Here is a 22,838-nt window from a genome sequence, read left to right on the forward strand (position 1 = left end):
TTACTCAAAATGTTAGGGGTTAAATTTGCTCCCTGCCTCAATCCTGATATAATTAGATGTGTTGTTTTGGAAATGAGTAAAAACAATCATATTCTCTACAGCTTATTAAGAGCTTATTGTGTTAATTTTGCACAAGGTACTTTAAACACACATATAAATGCACGAAGCGGCCACAACATCCCTAGGAAGTGAGTATACACTGTGAATGTACTTAATGTCACTAATGGTAAATTTTATCTTATGTGTATTTCACCACAATAAAAAAAAGAACAGTTTTGTTTCTGTTTTTGTTTTAAATGCAGATGTTTATGTCTCAATTCCAGAGATTCTGACTCAGTGAAATTGAGACGGAACCTAGGCACCTACATTTAAAAACAAAAGAAGCTGTATTTGTGATTTTAGAAGCTGAAATAGAAACACCATGGGTTGGCTGCCCAAGAAGCCAGGTTGTCCCCCAAAATACAGAGTTAACAGCAATACAAGTCTGACAGCCATGCTCATACAAGAGGAACTGCTTCTCTAGCCACAGTTGAATGGACCAAATGACCCTCCCCAGGGACTTTTGAAATAGGGCCTTTAGATTTTTGCAATTCAGTATAAGATGTACATGTGGGAGTTGTCAGTGATAACCATTTTTCTGCCATGTGGACTGGGAAACAGAGCGAGACAATCTTCACTGAAAGAGGGGAATAAAGCAAAAACTCAGCAGGAAGTCTAGCGGTAGAGGGGTAGGGGGTGGCTTTGTGTGTATCCCAAGAATGCCAGACCAGGTTCCTAACAGTTCCCGGAGCCCAGATGTATCCTTGGGTTCCATGAGACACCTCGTCATCCCTTCCCAGGTTCTAACCAATCAGACCTGCAGCCAGGTCTGAAAACTACTGAAGTATAAACGGGTAAAATGTACATTAAACCTTGCTTAGGTGAGAACATAGAACATAGAAAAGATCAACTTTATTTTCAAGTATTAAATTAAACATTTGCTCTGTAAAAGACAAAGCCACTTCAGCATTGCACTGAAAGAACCAAAACATGTTAACATAGCCGCCTGTCAAAACTATGTCACTCCTTCAGTCAACGAAGGTGGCATTTCAAGTCAGTAAGGTAAGAATGTATTATCAATCAATGTTGATTGCATACCTGCAGAGGGTTGGGCATTGTGCTAGGCCCAAAGGATGCAATGACCAGGAAAGAAAAGGAAGTATACCCTGCCCTAAGGGAGGAATTGACGTGAATCAAATCAAACAGATAAATGCAAAAATAATGTGCTACGTGTCCTATCACGGCAGAAAATCAATTGGTTGTTTACCAGTATATATAAAGTATAAATGGATTAAATATTGTACATGTGAAAACTAAATGTAAAAATCTATATCCAATAATATTGTTTACATGTAGAAATTTACAGAATAAAGGAACAGCTTCCAGGATTATTTTTTTAAAAATTTAATAATTTTCTTAAGGTGTTCTGAATGTAAAGATATCTAATCTCCCAACTATTTCCTGAGATTTCCTAACTAGTCTACTTTAAGCCAAAGGGTAATTTATTTTGTTAACAGTTATTCAATTCTGGGAAACCTAAAGAAGTAATGAACAGTCAGAATGAACACATCTAGGCTGTATCTACTTTGATGAGATGAAGCTATCTTGGCTGAAAGCCATCAGGCTGTCTGTTATGGAAGCCACCTCCCAACTCTACACCTGTCCAATCACTTTTTGGAGGAACATCCTTGAAAGTAGTTAATCTCCTAAGATTGACTGTCTATTGAGGGAAGGAATCCTCTGGAAGGGGCAAGGAGAGGAAAGAGGTGGGGGGAAGGGAGGTCCTGCCTCGAATGGAAGATCTTCAGGCTTCAAGCTTCCCCAACTCCTCCCTCAGCGTTGGGCCATATTGAGTTCAAAGACTAGGAGAAATGAGGGCTGAAAACAAAAACCAAAACCTACAACGATCCTGAAAAGATGAAGGAAAAGTTAGAGACTTTTTATATCACCAGCCAGCCATCCCTATAACCTAACACGTCAAAGTTAAAATTTTATTAGCACTCACCTGTATTTTCTGGATTAGCAAAAGTTACAGATTATAGACATTAAATTGAGAAACTGGGGCAGTATAGGACGCTAAATAACACACCAGCAATAAAAAACAGAGCCCACAAACACTCTGAAACCCCCTGCTAGTTTACATGATAATCCTCCAAAGTTCCTTTGTGCTCACAGGTGATAATATGATTTCAATTCAAAATCAGTGAAAGCCGGGCTGCAGACAGCTGCTTAGAGGAAAACGGAACACTATTGTTTATTCTAATCTACTTTGCTTTGCCTCAGAGTTTTCTTTCCCCGTACAACCTGTTATGGGCAGATATTGTAGCGCTAAAGAAAGACACTCATTTAACCAGTGTTACTGGAACAAACTCACCTTATTTAATATGTCCCTTTCTCTCAGAAGCTCATCCATTGCTTTCTTATCAAGTTCTGCTTGTTTCTTTGAAGCCTCCACCTCTAAATCACCAGAAAGAAAAATAATAAATAAATATGGAGTCAACCTAAGAAAGTATCTGCCAAAGCCAAAGTGATACAAAACTACCTTATATGTTTACCTGTAGCTATAAAAATGTTTGTCAACTGTTACACAATCTTCATTATTACTCAGTGAGACAGGTCTTCCTGTTCACTAGACCGATGGAAACTGAGGCTTAGAGAAATTAAGTCACATACCAAGGGTCTGCAGCCAAAAGGTGACAGGGCTGAGACTGGGAGTACGATTTCTCTGACTCCAAAAAGTTCTTACTCTTTTAAAATCTTGTTATACAAGTAAGTAGAAATACAGAAAGAAATTAGAAATAAAAATAAACAAAAAGAAAATATTCAAATCAACCACACTCTATTTAGGATTTTGATATGTCTCTTTCCAGACTTTTTCCTCTGCAAATATAAGTGTGTATATAAGTATGCATACATTCATATATATACACCAAAGGGAATAATAGCATACATGCTTTTTGTAACTTGCTTTTATAATTAACAAACATAAAATGAATGCCTCTCTATATTATAAATGTGCATCTACATCAGAATTTTTAATGACTCCACATTTCCCCATATGAAAATGGATAACTTATTTAGACAATCCTCCTTATAACATTTAAGTTGCTTCCATTTTATTTATTTGTAATTATAAGCAATAATCCTGGGAAAGTTCTTGTTCATTTGTTAATCTAGAAGAGGGAGTCCTGGATCATAGGGCAGTAAACAAACAAACAACAACAATAACAAAAAAGAATACATTTCTCTTCTACTGCCAAATTTCTCTCCAGAAAATTAATAGCAATCTAAATCCACACCAAACCACCACTGGGTATTATCATTCTCTTTGATCTTTTGATAATCTGATAGATCATTAAAACTAATAGGCCTCTATTTAATTTACATTTCTTTGATTAGTAGTGAAGTTGACTACTTTTTCATGTCTAATTACCATTTATTTGTATTGCTGTTTTTCAAATTGGCCACACATGCCCTTTGCCAATTTTTTCATGAATTGTTTGTCCTTTTTGTGGATTTATAAGAACTCTTTATATATAATAAGGATACTACCTCCTTGACAATATTTTGGTCAATTTGCTTTATAGTATATAGTCTTTGATACATATAAAAAATTAGCTTTTGTTTCACTTAAATAAATCTCTCAACCTCAGCCTTATGCTTTCTACATCTGATGTTAACTTTTTTTTCCCAGAAAAGTCGCTTGTTGTCATGCTACCATTTTCTTAATAACCCAGACTGCACCCTGGTATGAAACAACACCTTTATCTCAAGTGATAATCCGGGGTTTTTCCATGGCCTTTCCAGACTTTTTCATTGATCTGTTTATTCGGACATCTTCACTATACTATTTAATTTTTGAAGCTTTATAGTATACTTAAATAACTGGTAAGGCAAATGCTTCCTCATCACTCTTCCAGAATTTTATGACTATTGTCACATGTTTATTCTTCTGGAGGAACTCTAGAATCAGTGTTCAAGTCCCAGCAGTATAACTCACTGAAATTTTTATTGGAAAAATTAAATGTATAGATTAATTTAGACAGATTTATTATCTTTATCATATTAAGTTTTTTCATCCAGGAACTTGGTGTAGCTCTCCATTTTTCAAGTCTTCATTTATGTCCCTCAGTAGAATTCTGTAGTGCTTTTAATACACAGGTCTTGCAGATATCTTGGTAACTTTACTCATAGATATTTTATTACTTTAGTTGCTGTTTTGAAAAGAGGTTTTTCCATCATGTATTCTGACTCTTTGTACGGAAGAATGCTACTGATATCTATATATTAATATTTATTTTATAACCTGACACCCTATTGAACCCTCGTGAGTTCTGGCAGTTTTTCAGTTTGTTTCTTGGGTTTTGTGGTAGCAAAAACATATGGAGGACTCATCCTCTAACTATTATGTCAAGTGCCATCCTTTGATCAGGCACATCAAAAGGAAGAAAACCCTAAGAATAAATATCTATAAAATAACGAAAAGAAAGAGTATGATGACTTTTGTAAACATGATGTAGCGATGAAAAATTGGGTTCCACACTGAATAGATGACTTTTTTTTTTCCCAAAGCTTAGAACTATTGCAAGCAAAAATACAGAAATTAAAATTTGGGAATGTTTTGAAAGTCACTAAGCCAGTTACAAAACAAGCTCTGCAAGTTTTTCTTCACATGAGTGTATGTCACTGTAAACATTTGATTGTAAATTCGTGCTACACTGCAAGCATCCTGAGTGCAGGGACCTCCACGAACCCAATGTCTAGCACAGTGCCTGCACATACTCATAAAAGACACTCAGTTTTTTGAGTGAAAGAATAAATGAATGAATGAATGAATGAATGGGGAAATTGTCAAGATAAGCTGCAACTGTGTCTCAATAAAAGATTTTTTTGCCCATGTCTTAGAAGGAAAAATACCTACACTTCTCAGAGGTTTACATGACAAATATTTCTAATAATGTGATCTGGAGATTTAGATTTTACCTAACTTTTAGCAAGGCAATGTATGCTTTAATGTTTTTGCATATGTTATCTCAGTCAATTATTTACAACTCACAGGAGCACATGAGGTGAATGCAGTGTTTCCTGCCTCACATGTTCTGGTATAGTCAGAATTCAAACCCAGATCCTCTGTCACCTAGTCCAGGGCTTTTTCTGACACCTAATTTGACTAGTATACCCTGTTTTCAATTATATTCTTTTCAGAATGAGATAGTATTCTATCTTATTACTGGTATAAATAGTAATATCTGGATAATAATAGATAACATTTAGTAAGCACTTAGTACGTGCCACGTGCCGTCTGCAAGTACGTTATGTGTATTAGCTCATTTCATCCCCCAACAGCTAAATATGATGGAGGTGGGATCTACACCCAGGGTTTGTATCCTTAATGATTATTCTGTGTTACACTGCCTCCTATGGCACTTAAATATTTCCTCCACAGCTCAATGTGAGAGCTGATAAAACAAGTGTTTGCCATATGATAAAGTACTAACAGAGAAAAAAAAGAAGCCATTTATTTTTGTCCCATTGCTTCTCGGTACAATATTGTATCAAATACTGCTAATGGTGGACATTCATTTTCACATTTTCATTTATCCCCTATCTTCTGTGGGGAAAGGGACTAAAGCTAAAAGTCATATAGAACCCAGACCTAACAGTATAGATGTTATTTACTCCACTGACAAGTACTGAACAAGACTTTGGGCTGGATTTATACTGTGCCAATATAGTCTGTTGAAGAAATTTTGAAGGTATTGAAAATGATGTCCCCTCCATGTTGACTACCTACCCGTTGACTACCTACCCGTTTCAACACTGTTTTACTGATTTCATTTGATATTTTTGTGTTTGTATGCCTGGAGCCCTAGTTTGCCAAATGACCTTAGTCACCAATGAAATGTTTATAAGCAAATTTTTAAAAGCACAAAACGTTTGCTGGTTTACCTCTCTCTAATCCCAAGATCTGATTTTTCAGAGTTTCCTTGTGTTGTTCTACTTCTGTCTTTTGATCTTCAGTCTGGTGCAATTTCTTATGGATTTGATCTTTGACTTTGTTGAGCTTCCCAATGTCAAGTCGCATTTGATGGACTTCGTCCTCTTTGGCCTGTAATTAGTGAGAGAGAATTAACCAGGGATACTCAGTAAATAAAGGGCTGGTGACTGGATGATGGTAAACTCAGAACCAATAAATTCTTCCTATGTCATTGTGAAGTTGTTCTATCGGATTAAATCAAAACATACACTGTTTAGTTCTGAGGGAAATTGAAAAACTCTATTCTCTGAATAAAATATGTGGCTATATAAACTAAAATAATGAAAAGACTGATTAAACCCGATGTCTCAAGGCACCAGTGAATGTTGAATCAAACAAGGTAAGAATGCTGAGTTGTGTGTGTCATGAATGTGTGGATTTTGTGTACAGATGCTATATTCAAGTAGCAATTTTCTCATAATGTGATCTTTCTCAGAAGGTTATTAACATGCTACAAAATATTCAAATACTCTTTTGGACCCACGTGGCCACTATAGCGCAATTACATGCACTAGAGAAGGGGTCCTCTTTCCTCAGAGGATGTTAGTCTATGGGTATATATATGGAAAGGTGGACAGGTGGGTATATATATATGGACATCAATTAGCAAGTCTACATAATGGCAAAAGGTACCAAAACAATAATTCTAGCATTAGGAAAGCACCAGATTGTAGCCTATAGACGTCAAGTTTTACGAATTTTTTCAAATTCAAATTAAATTCTTTTTTATTTTTTAATTTTGTCATTCTTAGAAATTACTGGAAAAGCAACCAGTGCTTCTTCCACAAATAAAGGTTAGCAATTATCCCCAGCTCTTGACAATGAAGAGACTGAACCTAGCTGGGCATGTTACCATCAGACTATTGGTGGAAGCAGAATCCCATAGGCTGAGGATCTGATACCAAAAATATATCATCGTTCAAGGTGCCCCATTTGTGTAGTCAAAGGAGAGAATTAATGTCATGAGTACTTTCACTTTAATTTCACCTTAGGGCCTCATATATTATTTTGCGTTAAGTAGTCATTTCATTTCTGCTTTAACTTACAGCATTCTCATAAAGAATGGTTTCAAGTCAAACCATTTAAATGTTCCTCAGCTTAAGGTGCTACAGGATCCAAATTAGTTGACCTAAGACCTATTTCAATTAGAACAACAAGATACTCTAATTCAGTAGTTATTAATCCAGACCCGATGGTTAGATTTCAGAAAAATCCTGGAAACCTCTGGGACTGTGTGCAAAACAAGATACAAGATGTAAGTGAGTGTGTGTGTGTGTGCGCGCGCACTTTTATCAGATTCTCAGAAGGGACTATAATGCAAAATTGTATGATTCACTACTCAAATCTATATATTATCCTTGATCAGTCACTCTTTTTATACCCAGTATTCTAACATAATCAGAGGAGGGTTTACGGATTCTTCAGAATTAGTGACAAACATAGAGTTTCTCTGCTAAGTATGGAGGCATAAAATATGTATCCAAGTATAAAACTGTTGTCCAAACTTAATTAGCAAGCATACTTCAAGGAAGAAAGGGAGAATAGGAGCCTGTCTTTAAATTTGTAAAGGACAGAGTGAAAATCCTGCGTCTACAACCTTAGAAGTGAATACCCAACAGTACCACTCCATCCCCCACCCCTCCCATTCCACCTTCTCCATACAAGTAATAAAATATAATCTGACATCTTTGCTACTTGCTCTTAGAAATGGTTTCTAGCTCTGGGCAACTGGTTTCTTGCCAGGCTAAGTTACAGAGATGAACATCTGAGCTCGGTTTGGAAAGCATCTGCATAATCATGTAATCAATAATCAGGTTTGTAATTTTATAAGTAAGAATGGAAGGTGTCACACTATCTGCTCCCAGGCAGGAAGCAATCACGGTAGACTTACGCCTGCCTCTGATGTATCAGAGCTGATAAAGGTTATAGAACCAAGGGCTCTGACGGCACGGCAAACCTATATTAATAGGGAAAGACGGAGGGAGTGCTAGGTAACAGATAGGTCACTTGGTGTTTACTTTGAGCTCCAGTGCCTTCTGCTGGTTTTCCTGGGATAGCTGTTCACAAGTCAAACTGTGTTGTTCGTTCTCTTGCTGAAGTTTAGAATTTCTCATCTGAAACTGCTCCAGTTCCTTTGCAGCTCTCTCATTCAGTATCTGAAAAATGCAGAAGGAGCTGATTGTTGCTTTTTAATCTGATTACAATATCTGCATATATACCCACAGGAGACCCTGCAAACCTCCTGGGACAGTCATAGCAGCCACACTTTTTTTTTTTTTGTCTTTGTAGAAATGGTTCTTTATCCCCAATGAAAGCACTAACGCACTCAAATATGATGAATGTTAAATGGCTGAGGAAAATGACGCTTTCTAATGAATAACACAGAGAGGAAAATTTTTTTCTGAGAGTCTTGGGAAGTCTTGTTCACAGGTGGTGGATAAATATTTTAATGCCTGTTTGCCATTTGGCAGGCTTCATATATGCAACAATTGCTATAATCATTGCAAATGAGCTAGAGATTCAAACGAGTTTTATCTGCTGTGGGGCTCAGAAACTATATCTTCAGAAGCAAATTCTGCATTAATATGCCCACAACATTTTAGGGAATAGAATCCTTCACTAATACCAACACAGAGACAATTTTCCTTTAATCCAACTTAAGTCAAAAACCTGGAAGAGCAGTGAAATGATTTCTATCTGCCTGACTTCAGTGTCAGCCAGATTTTCCTCTTCCCTACCTTGACTATACGTTTCATAAAAACAGAGGATTATATTTTATGGCGGCCATTTCTATTGGGAAAAAATTGGAAAGATGAAAGGATATCAAATGGGCTGAAGGGGAAAAAGAAAGCAGATGGACACTCCAAAACAGAGTTGACCCTTGAACAACACTGAAATTAGGGGCACTGACCCCACACACAGTCGAAAATCCACATAAAACTCTGAACTCACCCAAAACTTAACTACAGTCATCCCCCAGTATCCACGGGGGAGTGGTTTCCGGACCTCTGAGGATACCAACATCCACAGATGCTCAAGTCCTTTCTATAAAACGGTGCCAAACAATGCATACAGTCAGCCCTCCACATCTGTGGATTCCCAACCACAGACTCCCAACTGTGGATCCAAAATGCTACTTTCAATCCATGGTTTGTAGAATCCGCGGATGCAAAACCAGCAGATAAGTAGGGGCAACTCTACGTTTATTGAAAAAAATTCACATAATTGTGGACCCGTGCAGTTCAAATCCCTGTAGTTCAAGGGTCAACTGTATAATTTCCATGCAAGCAAGAGTTAAACATGAAAAGAATCCATCTAATTTCCCATTAATAGGGACTAGATAAAATATAGCCAGCTATGCAAAAAATGAAATTGTTTTACATGAGATCTGGACATTGCTGAACAAAGCACTACAGTTTTATCATCATGTTCAAAAATCTTCCAACTTTCATTCCCAAAGAAGTCTCATGTTTTTCTCAAGGATAATGCATGTTGTATATTATCTATTTTATTTCTGACTTTATGCAAAATAAATGAAGCAACTGACAAAGAAATGTATTCTAATACCTATTTTTCTAAATAGAAAAATGCTATATGGCTTGACAATTCTTTGGAAACTTCCTCAGAGAAAATATTTTCAAGAAATGAATTTGTTTCAATTACATGAATTGCTTCTTTAAGAAATGAGGAAAGACAGGCTAGCGCTATTACTATTTGAGTTGCCTTAAACCACTATTACAGGGGAAATGTTAAAAAAAAATAGTACCATATTTAAAATGCATAAAGACTGTGTAGGGTTTCCTAAACTTGAATAAACCTATAAAAGAATATATAAAAGGATATATAAAAGAATATATAAAAGAATAAACCTATAAAAAACTAAATCATGTTATATTCACACAATAGAATACTATACAGCTACAAGAGTGAAGGCTCCACTGAGCGCTGTCCAATAGGACTTTGTGCAATGATGTAAATGTTCTCTATCTGCAGTGTCTAATATGGTGTCTTCTAGTCACATGTGGCTATGGAGCACTTGAAATGGGGCTAGGGCAACCAAGGAACTGAATTTTTGATGCCATGTAATTTTGAATAACTTACATTTAAATAGCCATGTGTGGCTAATGGCCACCATATTGGACGGTGCAGTTCTATAACTACGTGGCAACAATAAAAATGAACCTCACAAACAGAGTATGGAGAAAAAGAAGTTAGGACAGAAGAAATGATTTCATTTCTGTAAAGTACAAAAACGGGCAAAACTAATCTCTGCTTAGAATTCAGAAAAGAAGTGGCCTTTGGGGGACAAAGTGACCAGGAGGGGGCACAAGGGGACTTCTCGGATACAGTTTCTTAGATTGGGTGCAAGGGACACAGAAGTGTTCAAGTGGAGAAAATTCATCAAGCTGTACACTTGTCATTATATACTTTCCTGTGTGGAGATTATATATTGATAAAAGGTTAAAAAGAAATTAATTAGCTGTTGGAGCTGACAAAGAAAAAGGAGGTCTACCTATATCTACCTATAAAAGAGGGCATATCTATCCACAAGAGCCATTCAAAGTGCTAAGTTTTTGTTACCAACATCGATAGTGAAGGGAGTTTGCTGTTTTCCAAAGAAAACTCAAAATGCCCCAATGGGCCACAAACCACAGCGCCATTCTCGTTTCTGCAAGGACCCACCAAGCAGCCCACACACAACACACCTTCTGCTCCTTCAGCTGCTGCTCCAGCTTCTGGAGCTCCTCCTTGCTCTTCTGCACATACTGCTGCAGGGCCTTAATTTCCGTCTGCCTGGTGTCCATGTCTGTCTGAATCTGCCTGAGCTCTTTCTCCAGTTTCTCCTTCTTCCGAGACTCCCTAGAAGTTTCATTCTGACGTTGCTGGATTTCTTGTTGGAACTATGGGCACAGAAAGAACAGGAAGGAAAGAATGAACTCCTCGCCAGGACAGGATTCAACCTCCCTCTCTTAGATCCTTCATTTTTAGGGCAGCCGCTTTGTGGTAGCATTTCCCCTGTAGGATAGTCATCTTTGAAATCCAGTGTTCAAACTTTTCAAGAATATTCTGTATTGTTTTTCAGAGCCTTGACACCAAACATCCACCGTGATAGTGGGAACAAATCCACAAAGAATGATATAAAAACCGATTAAATATGGAAGCCCAGAATCCTAGAGAAGTTAAACCGGGAAAGAATTCATCCAATTCTCCATCAATGGGAACTAAATAAAATGTAGCCAGTTACCCTAAATATGAAATTGTGTTGTACAGGAGTACTGGATATTGCTACACAAAGCACTATAGTTTTATCATGATGTTCATATTCAGTGAAAGGCCTTTCTCTTGTCTCATGCTCAAAGAAGTCTCATGTTTTACTCCTAGAGACATGACTTGTGTATTATCTATTTGATTTCTGACTTAATATAAAAGTGTTCAGGAGGGTTCAGCTAGATGGCTTCTTTACAAAGAAAAAGGGCCAAGGGAACTACTTCCACCATCCCCAGATGCTGGATACCCTGGTCAGCACAGGGGGACATCTTCCAGAATTGTAAGCAGTGCCCTGCCTTAGTGACTTCTCAGAGAATGTTGAGAAGAGGGACTCAAGTAAAACGGCTCTTGTAAGAACAAACCAGAAAAACAAGCAGAACAGGGGATGCTTCATTTGGGCAGCGGGGTAAATATGAAAGAGAAACAAGACAGGGAGACTGAGGAAGGACAAAATATCCTTCTGGAAGGTAATGTTCCTTCTTCATGCCCTCCATGGCAAAGCAGACCTGACTGATGGTATGCTCGGCCTCTTCTTTGTGTTGCTCCAGTTCCTGCTGCTGTTCAGTGGTCTGAGCTAAGGACTCTCGTAATTTCACCACTTCTGACAAGAGCTGATCTCGCTCCTTTGTCACTTCTTCTTTGAACTTCAGTAAATCTCGGATACTGAAAAAGAAGAACACGGGAGTCAAAGTAAAGGGCCATCTGCTCAGGAGTCCTTCTTATCATCCGCTGAGCTCATTTTCATGGGAAAGACTTCACGTCAAAGATGAAAACTATCCAAGCATGAAAGAGAAAGATCTTTATGCCCTCACATGCTGTTTGTGAGTTGTTAACTGAAAAAGAACTTCCAATAATAACATAACATGCATAACATAATCCCTGTTCTTATATTTAAAAAATTACAGTGTGTGTGTGTGTGTGTGCGTGTGTGTGTGTGTGTGTGTGTGTGTGTGATAGACATTTTTTTTATGGAAGTCAAAAAATAGACACCAAAATGTTTACTGGTTATCTCTGAAAAGTAGAAATGACGGTGGAAGAGTCAGGGGCTGGGGGTGATTTTTACTCCTTAGTTTCCACACCTTTGTGTTATTTTGACTTTGTTACAATAAGACTGTACTGTTACTGTCAACTCTTGTAATTAACACTAAGGAGATGTCAATTTAGGAAGTTGTTTGTTTAATATATCCACTGGAGGCCTATGATCACAGCTATAAATTCTAAAGTAAAGTATAAATGTAAACAAATAATATGCATTGCCATTTTTCTATCCATTCACCCATACAGTTTCTCCCAAAAAAATGCAATCCATTTTCCAACAACAAAATTTGAAAAATCATTCATGATGCCAGTTTTTAGAGAGTATGTGATAATATTTGTTGATTTGAATTGTAAACCAGTTACTTCCACATTTCAAAAATCATTACATATAATGTGGTATGACTTTCTGCAGAATTAGCATTCTGAAAGTAGAAAAACTATATCTGATAAGACTTGTGCCGCAGAATTAATGTAGAGCAAGGCAGCTACTTTAGAGCTGAGAAAGCAGACAACTTGCATTTGAGGCCCTTGCAGCTGACAGGCATCAAATTACTGTTGGGAACACAATAATTTGGTGATGTTTATTTACCAACAACTTTGATATAACATACAGGAACCTTGAAAACCACATTAAAACTCTTCTTCAGAAATAAAACCTCGAATTCTAAGGATACTATGAAGAGAGAAGCTACGCCTGAATGTACAGGTTGAAGATAAAATTTTGGGCTGGATAATTTCTTCAGATCTCCTCCTCAACCATGTGCCATTTCTCATTACAACACCTCCCAACTGAATCAGTTCCCTCACATTGCTCTTCAATAGTTGCTATGATTATGGTTGACTTCTTTAATAAGAAACAGTCCATTAGGATGGACACCGCATCTCCTATTTGTTTTTACTGTTCCCTCCCCAATACCTGCACTTAGAACTATCTATCACCATTGGATAAGTGCGTCTAGAAAGCATAAGAAACCCAGATGACAGTTAAATTTGGTGAAAGAAGCCTAAGGAAATGTATGTTCGTTCTTGATTAATGCCAGGTTTTTCATGACCTGCACAGTGCTAGACTCCTGGAGGGAAGGGAAAGGTGTCTTTCTTCAGGGAGTTCCCAACCTAATGGGCCCAGAAGCACATCAACAAAGAACCTCAGTACAATGTGATCAGTGCTATACTTGAGGCAGATGTTGGGTCCTATGGAAACAGAGAACACAGTGACTCTTCTGCTTGATCGTTGAATCTGAGGGTGGGGCGGAGCTTAGAACAGACATGCTGATGAGGAGGAGGTTAAGATGGTGTTTCAGATGGGTCTTGAAGGGTGCTTTGTTGCTTACTACGTGGAGAAAGACAGAAAAAGCATTCCTGGCAGAGAAAACAACATGTTCAAAGGTACGGAGGCCTGAGTAAGCAAGGTGTTGCTGGACATGAGCATCCTAGCAAGGATGACGGGGGCAGATCTAGGAGGGCCCTGAAAGACGTGTTCAAGATCTGGGGCTTTATCCTCTGGGGATGGGGAGCTATGGCAGGTGTTTATGCTGGAGATGGAAGTATGCAGATAGATGTTTCAGAATCATACACCTGGTATGTGGACGATGGTAGAGAAGGGAAAAGTCTCCCTCTTTGAAGGCAGGGAGACCAGTTAGGAGTCTACTGCCAAATCCAACAGAGGATGGGAGGCAGTAGCACGGGCAATAGAAGAGGGAAAGGCAGAATCACGTGATACTTAAAGACAACCAACAACAAGATGAAGTTTTAAGGGCTGAAGGAGGGGCAGAGGCTGTTTTCTGGCCAAGAACCTGAGAATTCAGAAGGATGGTAATGCAACTAATCGTGGGGTGGGGGAGGGGTGGTACGGGAGCTGGAAATCTGGGCAGAAAGGCGGCCAGTTCCATTCCACATAAGTTTGAGAGAAATAAACCTAAAACCTTTACTCATTTTGAAACCGTGATCTTGATTTTCATAAAGCCAAAAGTTGAATAGAACCACAAATGAGGAGTTCTTGGGTATGGAGAAAGGGAGTATTAAAAAGAAAAAAAAAAATAGCAGTAGACAGAAAACTCCAGGAAACCCACAAAGAAGGAGAGTCGTGTATCACAAAGGTGACATTGGCAAGCCCCAGGCTGTCTGTTAAAGGAGTCCTCTACAAAAGCGAGTTCAACAGACGTCAAAAACGCATCACCTACTTGCTGTCCTGGTCCATTGACAGTCCAGATCCTTGCTCCACTAATTTGGTTAGGTTCACTATTTCCTCTTTCAGGGCAAGAATCGTCTCCTTCGCCTTCTGCTCTTTATCATAGGCTGAGTCCACCATCTTCCAGGCCTTTTCAATTTCCTAGGTGGGCCACAGGACGTCAGTGAGAAAAACCAAACTAGGTTCCAGATGTAAGACAAACGGAGTAAACTGAGAATAATAAAACAACTGCAGCATAGTAGTCACTTATGGGGAGAGAAGGGTACATATTATACGTTATGCATTAAATTTATATTGACTTACTGAATTGTTCAACATGAGCCAGTCAATACCGAACAGCAGTTTTTAGGAGGGGTATTGGAAAAGTGTCTTTCTTCTTGAGTAGATGAGAGTAGCTACAGAGCTCACAGACTGCAAGGGCTGCTCTAAGTAAGAGGATGTTTCAAATAAAAATGTTAAGATAGGTTTACAAAATCAAAACTGACAACTTCTGTGCTTTTCAAGTCCAGATAGTTTATTGTTTTAAAAAATAAGCTTTATCCCATAAGGAATAATCTTGGATCCAAGCCCTAAATTGGAAGATCTTGATAGATTCCAAATAAAAAGTATATTTTCCCAAGTGAACACCTGGATGGCAATGTGAGCTTTACAACAACTCATAGCAAAGTGGTCCGTGCTGTCACCTAATTGTACACAACAGCCTTGGTACTTCCCATTCCCAGAAACTCAAGCTCAGGCCTTCTCATCAAATGCTTACAGGGGAAAAACAAAAGCCATGGCAGGGAATGGAAATAATGACTCATGCAGCTTTGGCTTCCTTACTATTACGAAATGCAGTGCGGACCATAAACACTTGCAAGTGAACTCCAGCCATTCAAATAAGTGAACAAAGCACAGTAAATATTGCAACAGTCTTGAGTTTTACCCTGCCACGTAATTTCCTTGCAAAATTTCATCCAGTGGAATGTGAGTCCTTTATACAGGTAAGAACCTATTAGCTTAAGGAGAAAACATTCCACTTTCGTGTTAACAAGCAATAAAATGAGTGGTAGAGAGTATTTAATTAAATAAATTCATGTGATTACAATAGAGATGACTCTTGGGTCACTACAGCACATAATTTAGCAATTCAAAACAAAATGTCAGTTTATGAGATAGGCTTTTCTGTAGCAACCATATATACTATTTTCAGCAAAACAAATGAGGGATATTTAAATGAAAATGTGATTATATGAAGACTTGTCCAAATTTACATCACCGATTAGATTTTAATCAATTCATGACTTCCATCTCCAGTTTGTAAATTTAGAGTAAAAAGTAGGTTTTTAATCTCTCGCCATAAAATGAATTAGAGCCTTCTTAAGTTGGTTTTTCAGCAAAGAAAAAGACAATAGGGAGAAAAGAACGACTCAAAAAAAAAAGTCGTTTCTAACAAAACGTCGTATTTTACACAGGTCTTAGAAATTCTTTTGAATTGGCTGATGTTTAACTGGATGATATCAAGGCAATTATCTTAAAACTTTGTGAATGATTTCTCATCACTGGGCTTTTAATTATAAATTAAAATGTCTTAACCTCTGATCTCCCTGAAATCAACATGGAACATTTATGTTTTATCTTCAAAATAATGCAAAACACTTGAGGATGGAAAAGTAAAGTGTAAAACAAAGTCATACTTCCCCAATTACTCCCCCCACTTCCAGTCCCCTCTCCTCCCAGAATCCCTGTTCTTCCATCATGAGGAACTGGGGTGATCAAGGAAGAAGCAAAGGGATAAGAAATATGATGAAAATGATATTTCTGAGAATTCCTAAGGTAATCTCTCCTAAAACAGTAGAAAAAGTAGAAATAGGAAAATATCCTTAACAAACTATCATCATGAGATATTTAATTACTATTCATCTTGTATCAAACAAGTCATACTGAGATTCCTAATATTGAACTTACTTATCTCTAATTTTTTTTTTTTGTTAACCCAGCATTTCCTAAAAAACCAAGCCAGTAAGTAATGTTCTACATTGTTTCCTGAATAGTGAAATTTTCCCAGGCTAATTATTTTCTTTAACAATGAACATTATTCCCTAGACTTAATGAATATATAAATCATGTAAATTTTTACTTAATAACTCATTTACTACCAGCCAAGAGCTGTCAATATAATGAACAGATAATGTTTTAAATATAGGATGTATTTATGGCAGCTCTCCTTTGGTCCTATTTCTAAATCACTGACCTTCTTCAGGGATGCAATGGTGGTTTGATCATCCTGAGAGAGCTTCAGGGCAGTGGCAACCTTCGCGGAATTAACCACAATCTCTGCATTGAGCTCTCTGCATTTGGCCATCAGACGCTTTTCATTGTCATAAGACTTTTTCATGACAGCATGAAGCTTCTCATATTCAATCCTAAATCTCTCCAGACTTTTGTCTCCTGAAAGTTCATTGAGAACCTCCAGAAAATCCTTTTCAATTTCTTCAAATGCAGTTTCTTCCAGCATGAGTTTTTCTCCCTTTTCCTGGACAGAAGAGCAGAGATGGGAATGAGCTTTGCAACATTTACACCATTACTATTCAGGAGTTACTGTTAATATCCATGAATAAAGGACCTTCACATAAGCAAAATAAAATGCACTGTTAAGTAGAAAATTTAAGTCTGTATGATGGGAAGGGAGCAACTATATGATATCCCCTGATGCATACATACTATGTAAAGTATTTCCTACCACATGGTGTTGTTACAGATGAGATTAAATGGGATCATTCGTGTTGAACACTTAGCCAAGTACCTGGCAGAAAGTAGGTACTCAATAAATTTTCATAGCTTTTATGATTATTCCAAGCCCTGATTTTTTTTCATTTCATTCTATTTCTTACTGCCCCAAAACTGCAGGGGGAACCCATGACAGGTTGAGGTCAGACTTAGGGACATCTTGGCATAAATACCATGAAATAACACATATTCACAATGAAGCCCATGTGCAATATGGACTAGTCTCCTAAAAGATATTCCATCCATTTTATCCCTTAAGAAAATTAGGCCAGGTCATCTCCACAAGTATACTGAAATGTCCCCTGTGGAAGGCTCATGGCTTTTTCCACATTTGCTTTCCATGATTAGCTGGACAACAAATCATTTAAAAATATAAGCCCAGACATGCAAATGTAATTCAAGCAAGTCTGGCTATGCCTTACATAAGAACGCAGGAGTTAGTCATATGGGAATTCTTATTTCCCTGGTGCATGGGTAGAATTGTGTGTCCCCAGAAAGTTATGTTAAAGCTCTAACCCGCAGTACTCATGAATGGGACCTTATTTCAAAGTAGAGGCATTGCGTATATAATTAGTTAACTTGAGGTCATACTGCAGTAGGGCGGGTCCTAATTCAATATTACCAGTGTCCTTGCAAAAAAGGGGGTATAGAATTATAATTATGTGTGGCAATGGCTGTTAACACTAAACTTACTGTGGTAATCATTTTGCAGTATATACAAATATGTAAATATATAAAGTATATAAAAATATACTTTATATAAAAATATATAAAGTGTATCAAATCATTATCTTGTACACCTGAAACTAATACAATGTTACATGTCAATTATATTTCAATAAAAAGCAATGGAGGGGATTTGGACACAGAGAGACACACACACAAGAAAACGCCGTGTGAAGACAGAGCCAGAGATCAGGCTGATGTAGCTACCAGCCAAGGAAAGCTAAAGATTGCTAGCTACCAGCACAAGCTAGGAAGACGCAAGGAAGGGTTTTACTCAGAGTCTCAAAGGGAGCATGACCCTGCCAACAACCTGATTTCACACCTCTCGCCTCCAGAACTATGAGACAATAAATGTCTGTTGTTTTAAGCCACCCCGTATGTGGTACTATATTCTGGCTGCCCTAGCAAACTAATACAGCTACTGCTTGTCAGATACAGCACAATAACAAAAAAAGAATGTGCATGGTTAATATATTTGTTTATTCAGCAAATATTTATTGAACATCTGCTATATGTAACTTGGAAGGTTGGTGCCTGTAGGAGATACCAAGGTAAGGAATAAACAACCCTCCCACAGGAAATTTATACATTAATAGTTGATGAGGTGTGTTTTCAGAAAATGGAAGTACATACAGAATTTTATTTCTGCCATAAAATGGATTCAAAGTTCTACAAGGACCTATACGACGACAGAATTACTCCCAGCAGCAAGAATTAAGGCAAATTTTATAAAGGAAATGGGTATTGAGCAGGCCTAGAAGAGAGAGTGGAATTTTCACAGGTGGATACGGAGAGAAAGGATATTCCTGGCAAATGGCAAAGCATGAGCAAAGGTTCAGGACCAAGCAAGTGTCCAGGATTTGAGACTGGTTAAGAAGTTCAAGTTGGCTAAACTGTAAGAAGTATGACAGGGAGAAGGAAGGAGAAGACTAAGCAGGAGTTAAGGACTAGGAGTTAAGACTGGGAGTTATGGACAGACTGTGGAGGAGCTGAATGGCATTCTAAGGAATAAGGAGTGAATTATTTTCTAGGCCACAAGAAACCACTCAAGGCTTTTGAGCAAAGAACTGATAAGGTTTGAAAGATCTCCTTTATGTTTGCAACATAATGCTTTAATAGTCTACGCTAAAAAGGGTATTGGCATCAAAGCTCTATTGCTAATCAAAGAAATCAACTGAAATCATCTTTAAGCCAAATAAGAAAGCAAAATTCAACTTCACCCCAAAGATTTTGGGCAAGTAGTCTAGTTTCCCTTCTGCCTTGACAAGACTGTCTTGCTCAATAGGGAGAAAGTCTACCTATTTTTGATTTTCAAAAATATTTGTACTATTGATTAAATTTCTAAAGATGACATGTAAGCAAAATAGAATCCTCATCTTAAAATAGATCTATAACATTTTGTGTAACAATATTAGTGCTAATGTTAAACTTAACAGAAGTTTTCTTCCTAACTAAAAAAAGATTATTGCAAAGATCACAATACAGCAATTCCGCAAAGGAGGAAAAATCATATTAAGAAAATATGGAGCTGCTGTTGTTGTGTGCTTTCCCCTTGCTGATGCTAAACATGAGCACACAGAAAAATATATGACAGCAATGTTCTCGGTTCCATCTCTGTAAATGGTATTAATGTCAACACTTGATCACCAGCCTAATGATTTGTTGGCAGACTAGGTTTTCCCTGTACACCTGGCACTTAGCACAGGAATGGAAAAATATCAAAGAAAGAAAAGTTTTAAAGAAACTTTTATGAACATAAGAGATTTTCTTCATATTGCTATTTAAAAACATACTGCTATTAAAAGCAAATCAAAACTAATCTCTTAGCTGTGACCAATAGCCAGCTGGTATTTATACTGTTATGGCATATAATGGTATCTACTTCAGAAGCATGGTTTCAGCATGAACTACTCAGAAAGAAACTGTGATGCTCCTTCATTCAACACTTACCTGTTGCCAGGTAAGTTTCTATCTGCCAGGCACAGTTCTAGGTGTTGGAAATGCTGATTAGTGGGGAGAAAGAAAAGAGAGCTGTAGTGAAAAATGAGCCCAGAGTGGAAATGAAGATTTATGAAAGCAAAAGTGAGAAAAAGTAGGCTGAGATCAAGTGAAATGAAAAATAGAAGGAAGGAATAGGGGAGATAATGAAAGGGAAGGGAGGCTAAGCAACAATTATTTCACAGTATTGGTATCTGGGGCTTATGTCTGAAAAATGAAGAAGAATGAAATAAACCAAAATTACTAGTGAAAGAGAATAGGAGGACATATGCAAAAGCAAATAATAGGGAGGAAAGGAAAACTAGAAGGAACAGGAGGAGGAAAGGGGAAGAAAGACATGAATGAGTGTGGGTGCTGGCTATAAGTAATGTGGCCCCCAGCAGTATGGATGTACAAGAGACATGAGAGTGATGGCACTCAGGGAGTCAGGAAGACAGAGGGTATGAAAGGGACTGTATGATAAGGAGAGGGAGCTGTTGACCAGAGGAAGATGGAGTTTAGAAGGGAAGACCAGATATGGAGGAGATGGAATGATACGGGGATGTGAACAGTATAGAGGAGACAAGAGAAGCAATAGGAGTGGAAGAGGGGTGGGGGCATAATGGTGATGACAGGAGTTGGGACCAGGGCTGGCCTCATGGGTGTGTGACCTATGCAGTGGCACGGGGCCCCTTGCTCAGACAGGCTCCATCCCCAGTCAGTTTGGTACTCTTCTGTCTCATCTTGAAATTCTTAATAATTTTTAACAAGGGGCTCTCAATTTTCATTTTTCATTGTGCCCCACAAATTATCACAAAAGCTGATTCTGAATGGGACTGACCATGTGATGGGTGAAATGGGGGAGAGCTCTGATGGGGCCATGAATGATTTGGGTAGGGCCAAGATGGATGGGGATTATGAATAGCAAGTGATGACAGGGAACGAATGTCGAATTTATAAATGAGGGTGCTAAGGGACAGACAGGGGGGTCTTTAAAAAAATGAAGAAACGACGCTTCATCAGTGAGACTGAAGATGGTGTGTACTACAATGTGGGGGAGTGAATGGAGGCTACAAGAATTTAACACAGTGGTCAATGATAACACAGGGTGGTGGTGATTGGCTGAAGAGCTTAATGAAGATGTGTCACCACAGGTAATCAGTTGATGGGGAATCATGCTGTGATGGGTGGACAAGAGTCAGTGAATAGCGGTGACAGTGATGCCTATGAAGCCTTCTTGTACGTCCCCCACCCCACCCCCCAGTCCGTGAGACATCAATATGTCTGTGTTTCTCTGTGGTATCACCTCATGTCTCATAATCTAAGGATGGGTGCCTGTCATGAAATTTACCACCCGGTTTAGCACAGGGCCAATTTCTATTTAATATCCGGGGTGAGAGGTTTCCACCCAACTAAAGGAAAGACAGGAGGTAATGGGGCCAGAGGCAACTGGGACAGGGGAACGGGTTGAGGCTGCGGGTGGGGATAAGATGTGATGGGGAGAATACTGGAATCAGTGGATAAGTCCATACAATAGGGAGGGGTCGAGCGAGAAGCGGCAGAGAGAGGGGGGCTTGACTCCTGACCTCAGCCATCCTGACGTTCTCAGAGGCTGCTGTGGAGATCGCAGAAACTGGGCCCGAGTCTGAGGAAGGGGCTTTGCACTGCCCCCAGCGTCTAAAACCGCACCACCTTATTTCTATTCCCCGCCGGGGGCGAAACTCGGCGCTCAGCGCGTCCCCCTGTCGCCTGGCAACCGCCACGCCCTCTAGAGGATGCTCGAAGAGGGCGGGGCCCCGGAGGCCCTCACGCCGAAGTACCTCGGAGAAATACGTCAATATCCCGAGTGGGGCGGGACCAAGGAAATAAGAGGGCAGTGCTTCTGAGAGTCTGGGAGGAGTCACAAGGTGTGCGCAGAAGTCAGAAACACCAAAGAGAAACCAGAAAGCGAGTGGGAAGAGGCCACTGAGAAAGAGGGAGCTGGCAAAGGAGAGCCGAAGACTAACGCTTACAAGGAAAGATGGATCGGACGGTTCTGGATGCGGGAAGGACCAGCAGCCACACTCCGCCCTCTGTGGCACAGCGATTAGGTCACGGGAACAAGAAATAATCTCAATTCGAGTCAATTGCATCCCTTATGAAGCAGTTACTGTGTGCAAGACACCTGCAGGGAAAACGCAGGTAAAGAAAACACAGGTCCTGACTTCAAAGGGTTTCGTTACTAGTGGTGAGAAAAACAGGATGTAGAGCTCAAGGCACCCTGGGAAAACGTATTTGGGGCCACATCATGAAAAACTGCCTAGCATCTGGGGCTCCTCTCTCAAGACCCTTTCTTCTCCTTCCCCCTCTCTCCTCCTCCCCCTTCACCGCCATACCTTTTAGACTTCAGGTACAGTGAGTGGGAGTAATTAAACTCCTTGGTTCATAAGACATGCAAGGCCCCTCTCGTTTTATTTTTCCTCCTTTATCCCCATCTCTACTTCCATCCCTCATCCTCAGTTCCATTGGCATTCACGTTTCTGTGCTTGGATATGTATTTCTGAAAAATGTATACCATTTTTGTTAGTGCATTTTTAAATGTTTATGAATGGTATTAGACTAAGCATCATCTTAGTCTACTTTTTTGTCTACTTTTTTCTAAGCATCATCTTAGTCTACTTTTTTGTCTACTTTTTGTCTACTTTTTTCACTCAATATTCTTTTTCAGGATCTCTCTCTGTTTCAGTTGGTATTGTAATCCCAGTTCATTGCTTCTGACTGCTGCCTACTATCCTTTGTTGGACATCCACTCGATTT

The 22,838-nt window shown here is 38.7% G+C and overlaps 1 protein-coding gene across 1 annotated transcript in view; it reads right to left on the reverse strand.

The window, feature by feature from the left end:
- The window catches only part of CFAP58 (cilia and flagella associated protein 58), an 89,376-nt gene extending 67,596 nt beyond the window's left edge, over window positions 1-21,780 (reverse strand). Inside the window, exons 1-8 of the mRNA XM_081073722.1 lie at window positions 21,629-21,780; window positions 16,804-17,085; window positions 14,563-14,711; window positions 11,851-12,007; window positions 10,783-10,977; window positions 8,095-8,232; window positions 5,989-6,148; window positions 2,414-2,496 (exon numbers count right to left, since the gene is read on the reverse strand). Of these exons, the coding sequence (XP_080929848.1) occupies window positions 2,414-2,496; window positions 5,989-6,148; window positions 8,095-8,232; window positions 10,783-10,977; window positions 11,851-12,007; window positions 14,563-14,711; window positions 16,804-17,085; window positions 21,629-21,637 (1,173 nt within the window). The 5' untranslated portion in view covers window positions 21,638-21,780. The remainder of the gene's footprint in view (window positions 1-2,413; window positions 2,497-5,988; window positions 6,149-8,094; window positions 8,233-10,782; window positions 10,978-11,850; window positions 12,008-14,562; window positions 14,712-16,803; window positions 17,086-21,628) is intronic.
- Window positions 21,781-22,838: the final 1,058 nt, after the last annotated feature.

The sequence above is a fragment of the Rhinolophus hipposideros genome (assembly GCF_964194185.1).
Source record: "Rhinolophus hipposideros genome assembly, chromosome: 15".
In the NCBI taxonomy this organism is placed as follows: Eukaryota; Metazoa; Chordata; class Mammalia; order Chiroptera; family Rhinolophidae; genus Rhinolophus; species Rhinolophus hipposideros.